The 12,527-nt window shown below is 36.4% G+C and overlaps 1 protein-coding gene across 1 annotated transcript in view; it reads left to right on the top strand.

Moving 5' to 3' along the window:
* TNS3 (tensin 3) overlaps window positions 1–12,527 on the top strand; it is a 216,767-nt gene that overhangs the window by 184,033 nt on the left and 20,207 nt on the right. Inside the window, exons 18-19 of the mRNA XM_072411956.1 lie at window positions 2,176–2,307; window positions 5,522–5,617. Coding sequence (XP_072268057.1) covers window positions 2,176–2,307; window positions 5,522–5,617 — 228 coding nt within the window. The remainder of the gene's footprint in view (window positions 1–2,175; window positions 2,308–5,521; window positions 5,618–12,527) is intronic.

Genomic DNA, 12,527 nt, shown 5'->3' with positions numbered 1-12,527 from the left:
TATCAGGACATAATAAAAAAAAACTTTATTAGCTAATTATTAATTAGATAAATACAACCTCACATGAACAACAACACATGACACTATGTCATTTTTAATTTAGTCTGTATGGTAAATTAAATAAGCAGAAGTTGTGAGCGAAAAATTAGTTGTGCTAATCCAATGCCTTTGATTCACTTACCATTAACAAATGTGATCATCCCCATAAAGGCAAGAAGCATTCTAGTTGCAAATCTTTCCAGAAGTGGATGTTACATAAAATGAACCCCAAGGTCTGATCATGCAAAAATCCCAAGAGCTACATGTCAGACTTTGCAGGCCTCCATTTCATGTTGCATGTTAAAATTCATGATAGTACGGGCTGATAGGGACACATAGAACACATTTTCCGGGACTGACCCTTGATTCGGGACTTTAGGTCACTGGTCAACCAACTTCTCTCAGATGTTACTCATCATTACTTCCCGTTAGATCTTCTGACTCGCCTATTAGGGTTACCATTGGAGCAGTTACCCCTAATAACTTGAAAACTTACTTTTCAGATCCTGCTTGCAATGCGCACTCCTATTGCATCTAATTGGAAGCTGCATACGCTCTTTAAATCAGGATTCAGGATATCTGGCTAATTGAATATTTGACAGCAACTATTCAGGATAGGAACAATAAATTCTACAGGATTTGGGAGGCTTAAAACGCTATTTGGAAGTCTTACTTCTTTTAGCTGTCTGCATATTTGCTTTCCTTCATCTCATCTTATCCTTTTAATCCTTTCATTTCTTTCTCACTGTTTTCTCTTTGAGTTTGTTGTTGCCGGTTCATCTTCAGAATTTAGGAATGGTCCTATTGCTTTGCGTTTGACTCACTTGGACTCGATGCCACTGCTTGACACATGGACTCGATGCCACTGCTTTGCAGGATGTTCACTTAACAGATTTTCCATTAGCTAGCTTAGTTTGTTACTATGTTAATTAGTCTCTAACTTCCAAAACAGGTTCCAAATAACCATTATTTCCATTTAAAATACCCCTTATATATCCTCCTTTTCTTTGCTCTAAATTGTTTGTATGTCATTGATTTTGTTTAAAAAACTAAATAAAAATACAAATAAAAAAAAAAAAAATAAAATAACGATAGTACAACTAGATAAAAAAAGTGTAGTAAATGCATTCTTTTGGAATTGCAAGAAGCAATGGTCTGTACACACATGCTGTCAATTCCTGAATATAAAGCTGCCATTCTGATAAGGTCTTTACATTTGCAGTTTAATATTGCTTCTGATTCTTCCTTAATATTACACCCTGATTAAGTACCTTCCTCTGGAGATATTGAGCCTAGACAATCCAGATGCCTGAAAGATGCAACTATCAACAGTTTCCTGGATCTCTACCAATTAGAGAAGTTAATTTTTTTACAGTAAGACTGGTCCAAACCAAACAATGTGGTGTAACTAGAGTAGTCATAGACCTGTACCTGCGAGGTACGTCTACAAATAGAAAGTGTATTGAAAGCTTCCAATACAAAGAAGACATGTGAAGGGAGATGACACTGGTTCATATTTCTCCCTATATACAAGAACTGAAGAATCTGATTCTAAACCACCAGCACTTTTACACCAAATTTGACACCTCCCCATATTGATTACAGGCTCTCCCCTGTAACTTGAATAATACATTGGAAGTTTGTTGGCAACATATTATATTATTGAATTCTTATTATTATTGAAAAAAAATCCCTTTAAATACCAATATGAAATTAAATTGCTAAGGAGATATGGTATATTTATACAGTATTTTATATGCTGGATCACCCTTGCTTTTTATGATTGTTCAGCAGTAAATGAAAAATCCAATTTTTCCTCTTGTCTGATACATTTCGATTGATTCACTTCAGTTAAGGAACAATATCAAGTCACTGCTAGTTTTTTATGTGTAATATATTTTAGGTGATGTGACCTACTTTCACCTATATTTTTTCTTATAACAAGAAAAAAAGTAATTTTATGTACAAAATAATGGGAAAAGATAATTTCAGAAAAACTATTATTTTGCTCGGCTAAATATGCTGAGAAATGTCAAGTAAATCAACTCTTATTTTTAAAGCCTAAAAATGCCTAATTATGAAAGTAGATAAACATGTTTTCATGTTTGTGGTAATTTTTTTTTCATTTTAACGTAGCTATCGCAGTTCTTAAGGACAAAGAACCTGGTTCCTTTATTGTTAGAGATAGTCATTCGTTTCGAGGAGCCTATGGATTGGCTATGAAAGTTGCTACACCACCTCCATCTGTAATGCAGCTAAACAAAAAAGGTATGCCAGTGGCTTATAAGTGTTCTTATTGTGCTCTCCACACAGAAGCTAATTTCATTTGTGTTTATTAAATTTCATCATACCACAGGAATTTTCCTACCTGATAAAATTAAAACTAGAACACTCTTTCTTACTATAAGTTGTTATGAATAAAATGTTTCTAATTACATTTTTCAGCCTTTTTAGTGTGTGATTTGCAGTTAGAAATAATGACTAGTTGTCAAAAGTGACAATTTTGATATATTACGGTTTCATGTCCCCCTACCAAAAAATAGTTTAATAATTCTTGGAACAAAATTCCAGTAGAAATGAATCCTTAGAATGAAGGATAATTATGATCTTATGCTCCACATAAAAAAACCCTTTGTTTTTAGGACTTTATGGGGAAATATAGACCTAATGTCAGCTGTGACCCAAGCTCTAGACTTGTATACTTCAGAAAATATATGCTTCAGATTTATGCAAGTCTATGCTTCATACTGTTTGTGATACAGGGTTAAGCAAAAAAAACAAATGTATCTAAAAGTAAAATGCCTAAAAGAAACAAGATTTTGGCTCTGACTACATGAACCGTTTTTTAAAAGCTTATAAACGCCCAATCCACTTTTTAATCCATTTATAGGAGTTTATACAAGCGTTTTAAAGCAAGTCTAAAATGCCCATATTGCTTTAATTTGAGATTTTAGGCATTTTGGAAGTGTTTTTAAAAGCTTGTAAACAGTTGCAAATGTTCCTATTGGTTTCAGTTGAAGGTGTTATAGGAATTTACAAGCAGTTAAAAAATTTAAAAAGCAGCAAGCTTTAAATAATCAGGGTAAACATTGGGGACACTGTCCATGTAAACCAAGCCTTTAAATAATAAAAATATTAAACATATATTTAAAGAATGCTTGATAAACACAGATGACGTCACCTTATTCTAGGTCTAAAGCAGGGGTCGCAAAGTTTTAAGGCTACTAGACCATTTATGGGGTGGGCGGGAGCACACTAGGCCAGACCTCCTCCTCTGTATGCATTGCGAAGGAGAGGGATTTACCTTCAGGGAGCTTTCCCTATTTAACGCGACGGCAGAAATATCAACGGCGGCCGCAGTAACTAAGGGAACAACTGCAAGGGGGCGGCACCGGAGCTCCGGTAGTTCCTAACGCCCCCTGGTTGATATGCCGGCTCCGGCTTTAGGCCAAATTGGCCAGGGGGTCGTTAGGCCAGAACGAACTACCGGCTAGTCCGTATCTGTCCTAAAGGCCGGAGTTTGCCGACCCCTGGTCTAAAGCCTCAGTGATTTTTCAAGGATGTTTCATCACTCCTCTCACTTCTGTATGTTCCTGCTTGAGCTAGAATATTTTTAAAATGTATTTTTAGTCATGATCATATAAAATTAGGATACAAACATATGAAAAGACACTGTGCTATGAAGTATTCACTTTTTAACTTTTTTTTTTTTTTTTTAATCCCTGTTTATGATCTTAGTAGCCTGTCAAAAAAGCTGCTTACAGAAGTCTGATTTTGAATCCTATCTGTTTAATTTTTACATGCCTTATTGTTAAAGCGTATATATTGCTAAACTTTTTTTTTTTGGTTGTGGATAGAGTAGGCAAATGGAGATTTGCCCTACTTCCTGCCTGAGAAAGAAAAACACAAATGTGAACAATATTAATATATTTTTTTTTTTTGAGATTTGTCACTAGATCATGTGTATATGTTCAATTAATTGACTTGATTACAAATCATGCTCAAGTCCACAATGACAAAGTTTAAGTGTGAATTTAACCAGCAGGAACCCAGACCGCTATAAAAGAATGGCAGGGTTTTGTTGCTTTCCTTTGTTGCCCCTGGTGGAGGCTAACCAGGGGCTTCCACTGCTGCATATGCTGGATACACATTAGATTAAAAAAAGCCTCTGTGGTCTTTTGTTTTTGGTTGGTGTTTTTATTGAAAATTCATGAATGGTTCCACTTGATGATGCTTAGTACTAAATGTTTTCATCTTCAATGATCCAGAACTAATGTTTCACTTACTACTAAAGTATATTGCTTGATTTTTCAAAGGACAGAATACTGACAAATTGTCAAGTTTTAAGAGAGTATGTTACCCTTAACATTAACATAATTGGTGAGAGATCTTGGAACAATTATAAAAGTTAAGGACAAGTCCTTAACTCATTAAAAAAAAAAAATCAGAGTATTCATCTAGGTGGTATCTGATTGCCTCAGGGGATCAGGAAGGAATTTCAGTGGACTAAGTGTAGGATTTATTTTTTTGTGTGTTGCTCCGCCCACTTTTTGGCCAACCCAGTTACAGTTTACCACCACCGGGCTGAAAAAAATCTCTGAAGAGAACACTGTAAAAGATGTCAAATAGAACAGAAACTGAGGATCCAAGCATTGTTTAAACCGGAGGTTCTAACCTCTTTCCATGAATAATGAAAACTAAAAAATATTAGAGTTTGGCTTTAACTTGTTGGTGCCAGCTAGTGTTTACCACAGTATGTTACAAATCTATTCTTCTAAAAGCATATTTTAAAGTTTTGTGACACATGCAAACTATGCAGAACATTAACAGTAACTAAAATCATATACATATTTATAAATTAGGGTACTGAGGTAGCTTTTTTTTAGTTTACATGTCTATAAAAATTTTGGATAATCTGTAATCTGTACATGTCAGGGTTAGCATATCAGAAACCATATGTGCATGTGAATAAGCCCTGAATTGTACAGGTCTGGATTTCATATGTGGCTGCAAATTCACTGACATTATCTGGTAAGCATGTGTTTATATAAGGCAACCATATATATGTGTGTGTGTGCGTCAACATAAAGCACTACTTTACAGGGGAGTTTTCCTGTATTTTCTTCTTTCGTTTTTCTTGAGTTTGGTGTTTTCTTGCAGTGTTTTGACTTTATCTCCTTCTTAACTACAAATGAAAGTAATAATGTTTGCATTCAAGTAAGCTGTCTTTTGTTCAATCTGCATACACCATCATGTTCAGCTTGCACCAGGTAAACTCTGGGCAACTGATTTAAACGCATTCTTGTAAATCAGGGTAAAGAAGCATTATTCTCCATGTAATAATATTCTCCAATCCTGTTTGTAAAACAGATATAAAGTACTGTATATCACCTGAAAATATCTGATCTGATCAATTCTGTTGACTGTAATTAAAACGTATTCCTTGCTTATATAAATATTTTTTTTATCCTCTCTCTCTTAGTAAGTGACATGACAAATGAGTTGGTACGCCACTTCCTAATTGAATGTGTTCAGAAAGGAGTTCGACTAAAAGGATGTCCAAATGAGCCATATTTTGGTAAATATCACTTTACACAGATGTAACGATTGTATTAGATTAGTAAGGCACTGTAGAAAAACATATGTACATAATATCATTATTATATACTGTGCCACATTCTCTGAGGATCATTTAATTCAAACGCTTTTCTTTACAGCCTGCATTATTTTGAGCTTAACAATATAACAATTTCTGAAAATAATTATAAACAGCATGGGAACAATAGGAGAAAATGGAGAGGAAAGAGAATAACCACAGCTGGGGCAAGTGGAGGAATAAATAAAGTGGATATAAGGGGGTCATAATTGTAGGGATTAATTGGAGAAGAATAAAAGAGTGGATGAACACTGCTGGAAACCAAGCAGAATACACAGAGATTTCTTGACAGACTTAACCCCAGATACAAATGTCACATAAATGTCAGATGATTGTCACTGAAAACAATCATTTGTGATTATTTAATAGCTATTTATAAACCTTTTTCATTTAGTGCCAACATATTACACAGTGCTGTACATTAAATAGGGGTTGCAGGGGGCCTGTCGGGAAGATTGTTGCCTTCTGAGGGAGCTCTGTCCACGGCGCGGCTCTAATTACACCCAGCGACTCATTACATGACTCCATGAGCAATTGACCGGGCTCATTTCAGCCACGATTACACCGAGGAGATGACTAGAGGGAGGAAGTAGAAGACCGGACTGAGGAGATTGACTGAATTTTTTACCAAAACGGCGGGGAAGGAAATCAAAGATGGCGGTGGCGCTATTACTCCGCCACCTGTGAAAAGAGAGAAAAAACCTCTCGATCAACTTCTAAAAAGGCACCCATATCTTCTGTGATGCAAACTCCACTATCGCCTGGCAATCCTCCACTACATGAATCAGGTTAGCTGCCTAATTCTGAAGTTAACAATGAGAATCCATCGACTTGCGATTTCACTCAGTTGGGAGGCCCTCTATTGCAAAAGGATTCTCCACATGAGGTACTGATGGATCAATATATTGATGACTTTCCGACATCTGAGGCCCCTGTTGTAGACACAGTGCTTAAGGATATGTTATTATCTCTCAGGAAGTCACTACAAACTGACTTTTCCTCTTTGATTTCTACACCTGGAGGAGATGTGCAGATTTTAGAAGGTAGAATAAATCACATTGAAGGCAAAATGGGAGAAATCACTACGGCTCATAACAAGCTGGTTGACTCCCATAACTTAAATTTAAAGGAATAACCTTAATTTTTGCAGATTACTGAAAACTGTACCTTCTTTTGAGCTTACCACCTATCTACAACAGCTGATATCCACTGTATTACCAGAAGTTCTTCAAGGAGAACTGATGATTGACGGGGCTCCTAGAATTGCGAAACCTGCTCATTCACCAGCAAAAATCCCTAGAGATGTAATTGCCAGAAAACTTTTTTTCCATGTCAAGGAGAAATTGCTCCAAACTACCAGAAATATTGAAATTTTACCAGAACCGTATTCCCTTGTTACCATTTACGCGGATCTATCTCAAGCGACGATCCTGGCCAGGCGCAAGTTTTTACCGGTAATCAAGATGCTCCGACTGCATGGTATCTATCCCCCATCGGTGGGACTTCCCGCTGACGATTTTAAAGGCTTAATCTGGTTCTTGACATGTGATCTCCACCATTAGAGGAGGGTTTTACACTTCTTAGTGAGTAGGGCCTAGAAGTGGATGATTCCCCACTGCTTGCACAACGTTCACCAAGACTGCGGCAGGAGTTGCAGGAAGTTTATCGTAAAGCTGCAAGGTCACCAAAGTGATCGGTTTATGATGTCTGTTTACAGGTGCATCATATGGTTTTGTTCAGCAGTAATATGCTGGGTCTGTTTTGACTTTGGATTTACCTTTTTTTTTTTTATTAGTATGTCGTGTTATAACTTATACAGCAATATTTTAAGTATATAGAGCTCTTGTAGAGATTACATGGGTTTTCCCCTCTTCCAAGTACTCTTGACTTTGGGTCATGAAGTGCTATACCCATATTGGGGAAATTTTTTATTTTTTTCCTTTTTTTTCTATTATTGTTTTTTTTGTTTGTTTTTCTTTCAGTGGTAATGCTGTATTTTTACAAGTTGACTTTTTTTGTTCAACAGCGATTTGGTAACTCTCGGGATTTGATAGGCGTGTGTTTGGCGAATGTATAGCTTATTTTACTATTACTATTTTATGGTTAAAATATTAACCATCAATACTAAGGTCTATATAAGATCTGCTTTGTGGGCCACGGCAAAATATAACGGATGTGATTTTGTGTGCCCAGGAAACACATTTTATGGTAGCCAAACCGCTTAAATGTACCCATAAATTCTTTCCGCATATTTTCACAGCTAATGCGGGTAAAAAGCGTAAAGGGCTACTTATAGCTAATAAAAGCTTAGTGGCATTCCAGCTTTATGATAGTGTTTTTGACCTGAAGACCAAATATATTATCCTAATGTGTGCAATTAATGATGCACCCTTTACGATTGTAAATGTATACTCACCTAATGTGGGTCAAATCAAATTTTAAGATCTGTACTGAAAAAAGTTTGATCTATACAAAAAGGTCACTTACTTTTTTGTGGTGACTTTAATGCAGTATCTGATCCACAACTTGATTTCTGTATAACAAAACCCTACAAGAGAACCTCCTTGCAACTTTTTTTAAAAGAATCTATTTTATATGATGTCTGGCTTTGTTTATACGCCTCTGAAAAGGATTCTACGTACTATTCATCTTCACACAAATCCTACTCACCTACAGACATGTTTTTGACAGATTTGAGTTTCTTGGGAAAATTTTTTTGGATAGAAATAGATAGTATTACATGGTCAGATCATGTATCGGTAGTTTTTAGTGTTGAGGACCAATATCACACAATACCTTCTAGAATCTGAAGGGCTAATTCAAGAATATTCATGCATTTGGCATATTCTGCTCAAATCAGAGATACCATAAAATAACTTTTCAGATTTAACAACAATCAAGAAATAGACCCTTTTATATAATGGAATGCCCACAAGGCATATATTAGGGGTATTCTGATTCAGCTTGCGTCCAAAGATAGAGGAATGAGAGGACAACTATCAGCTACTCTTTCTGCCACCATCAAAACTTTGGAAACTCAACACAAAATGAGCCCTTCTACTACGTTAACTGAACAGCTTTTTAAATGTAGACAGGATTTGAGAACGCCTCTTTTGGCAAATCATGCTCACATTATTCAAAAGTTACAACTAAATTATTATACGCAGGGTAATCGAACTTTTAAACTTATGGCCGCTAAATTTAAGAGTAAACTACAGTGATCTAAAATCCTGTTTTTGTTTAAAGCTGGATCCAAAGTTCAAATTATTAATCCACTAGAAATAGCCTCAGAATTCTGTAACTACTATACTCAACTGTTTAATCTTAAGGACGATTCTCTAGTTTACCAACCTAAGGTTGAAGAGATTGAACGGTTTTAAAATGAGATTGAATTACCTATTTTGTCTACGACTACCGTTTAACTACTAAACCCGCCATTTTCAGTTGAGGAAATATAAAAAGTGATTCTCTTTCCACTAACAAAATGCCAGGGGCAGATGGCCTACCTGGTGAATATTACAATTTCAAGACCTATTGTCACCATATATGCTGCCTATTTTCCTTAAGGCAAGTCCAGCGCCTTTCCGTCAGAGATGGTACAGGCTACTATTGTAACTATTCCCAAACAAGGGAAAGATCTGGTTTCTTCTTCAAATTTCTGTCCAATTTCCCTGTTAAGTACAGACATTAAGATTTATGCTAAATTACTTGCTAATCGGTTATATATTTTTTTTTTTCCTATTTAGTTAAACCTGAACAAGTAGGTTTTGTACGGGGACGACAAGCACTGGATGGTACTTGTCGTATGTTAAATATCATGGGATTTGTCGAATTGCATAAGATTCCTTCTGTGGTTCTTGCATTAGACGCTGAAAAGGCATTCGACAGGATCCACTGGGGTTATTTGTTTAAGGTACTGTCTAAATTTGGGTTCAGAGACCCGATATTTCATGCTATAGCAGCGTTATATTCGAACCCAACTGCCAGGGTCCTTACATCGGTCGTATTGTTGCAACCCTTCCAGGTGACAAATGGTACTAGGCAGGGTTGCCCTTTGTCCCCTATCATTTTTGTTCTGGCTATGGAGTCATTGTCGGAACTAATCAGGTGTCATTCGGAGATGGGCATCCCTATAAACTCAATACAACACAAAATAGGTCTGTACGCGGAGGATGTGGTTCTGACTTTAGCAGAACTGGATCATTCCCTTCCTACGGCATATAGGGTTTTACAACAGTTGAGAAAGGTTTCATACTATAGGTTAAATGACCGGAAGACACAAGCTTTACCTATTGAACTATCACAATCTCAGGTGAATGTCTTTCAACAAATGAGATTTCTTATTTAGGGATAGCGTTAACATATCCTACTACTTTGATTTTTCAAAATAAATACTTAACACTTTTTTTTGAAACTGAAAGATTACCCAGGACTTATTTTAGGTCTCTACAGAGATTACTGAAACAATACATTTGGGCTAATGGTAAAGCCAGAAATGGGTATGCTGGTATGATAACGCATAAGAAAGCTGGGAGCCTTAGCCTTCCAGACTCATATGATTAATATAATTCTGTCTGGTCTGAAGTGGTTTCTAGGTCTCAGACAACTATTTTTTCTGCAGAAATACGATTGACACTTATTCCTATTTTATTCTTGATCTTAATATATTGGAAACAATTGAATCTTTTTTAACTTTTTGAGATTTACAAGCATGCCCACCTAATATGTCATTTCAGCAAAAAATAATTTATTTGGGATTACCTGTTACCGATGCTTATACTTTGTTGGATTCTTTACTTTCATAAAAACCAGCCTTATACACCGCTTTATTTGCAACCACAGATAGTGGGTTTTTTTACCGGGTCATCTCAAATTACTCGAGGTATTCTGATAATTTACCAAGCACTGCAAAGAAAACAAGTCTTTATCCAAGCAAATTTTGAAATGGGAGATTGAGCTGAATAATTCTTTTTCAGAAGAACAATGGAAAAGAGCCATTCATTCTGTCTTTAAATATACAAGATGTACTTCTCACTGGAAAATCCTACCTTAGGATTTTCCAATTAAAAAAAAAACATTGAAACACAAAGAAAGGAGGCTATGAGACTACCGAGTGACGATGTGTACCAAGAAAATAGAACAGGTCCAAGGACTGAACTTTGGGGCACACCAACAGGGAGGCAAGGAGGAATTATTATTACCATAGAAGATACATACAGTTTGCTTATTGTCAAATTAAGTATTGACACATTGTGGTTGTTTATTCAAATGACCTCATTAGGGTGGAAAATTATATGATGAATTTTAATATATCATCGATGTTGGTGTTTTAATTCATGTGGATACAATAAAATATGAAATGTTTTTAATAATTTGACTGGCTTTATTCATTGAAGATGCATGCCTAAAAAATACCCCACAAAAAGTGTTTTGTAAACATGAAAGTTTTTGTAAAAATTCAAGCTACCAGTCAATATGACCTACATGTGGTTGTGATAAAGTGTTATAGAGCGCAGGAACAAGGGACCCTGTTGCATATTTATGAGAATAAGGCACCCATAGTAGAACAGTTCCTAGGGTCCAGTGTAAATTATGAAAACTATCCGTAAAATTGCATGTAATGTCCACATTATTTTTGTGGGGCAAATTAATGCAACTTTTTTTATTGTTTTTGATTTGTTTTTTCTTTTTTTTTTGGTTTCACAAAGATGGCCCATACTGACATTATGTGTTGTGGGTTATCGTTTCCAATGTACAAAAGCATGTAGGAGTGTGCATTGGATTTCTGTTGATTATCTGCAGAATACTAAAAGATACCAAATACAATTTTTGGTTCTGATTTCTCCCTCCAAATGATGTACCGCCAGGCCAACTTTTCTCTGCCTTTTTAATGCACAAATTCCAATAGGGATGCCTGCTTTATTGCACTTGTTATGCAGTCTTCCCTAGTATTGTGAGAAGCACTATCTCCTCTTTTTTAAAACTGGCCACTAACACAGGCTCAGATGGATCATCACCAGACAGGTATCATTTCCTAATAGTAGTACACAACTGATGCATACATTTCAGTAGGATCTGAAATGTATGCATCAGAGCTGACATTGTTCTCTATGAAGAGGAATAGCAAAGTGAAACAATTTTCCCAGAACAAAGATGTTGGTCCCAGGTATCAGAAACAGTATTTTTGACAGCATAGCGTAGGATGAGGAGCAATAAAGATGCACTTTCAAGGTAAAGGATAAAGTTCCATACTTCATAAGCTCACTAAAGTGTTTAGGGTCTGAAATTTTAGGTTCCATGAAGCAGCTTTTCTGCAGCTGGCTTTTTTCCCAGCCTCCTTGCATGTGACAGCTGGCAACAGTAAGCTATACTAGAATTTATTCCTTACCAGTTGCATTGCCAAGATGCATAGTATACATAGTTCTCCCCAGAGGTTTTTAGCCGGTTGCTCCGCCCGGCTGATTTGAATACCCCGCCCAGCTCTCGGCAGCTCTCGTCCTCGCATGCACAGATCTCAGGCTGCTCTGTATCATCCGTTCAGAGGATTGCACACAGCTCAGCCTTCATGTGAAGGGGACACAGGCAGCCCTGCCCCCATCTCATAGCACGAGCTCTGTCTGTGAAGTGTATCCATCTCTATCTTCTGCATCCTCACAGCTCTGTGTACAAACCTCCATATCCCCTAATTTGGATGTCACAATGACCTGTAATTCTCAGGGTGTACAGGGGACCCTCATAGATACTAGTTATTACAATTTCAGCCCCCCAGCTTTAAAGAATTTCAAGATATGGAGGTCACAAATGTAAAAAGTTATGAAAATTGAACTTTGGG

This window comes from Pyxicephalus adspersus, chromosome 5 (genome assembly GCF_032062135.1).
Source record: "Pyxicephalus adspersus chromosome 5, UCB_Pads_2.0, whole genome shotgun sequence".
NCBI lineage: Eukaryota > Metazoa > Chordata > Amphibia > Anura > Pyxicephalidae > Pyxicephalus > Pyxicephalus adspersus.
Note: the sequence above shows the minus strand (reverse complement) of the source record. Positions and strands in the feature narration are given on the sequence as shown.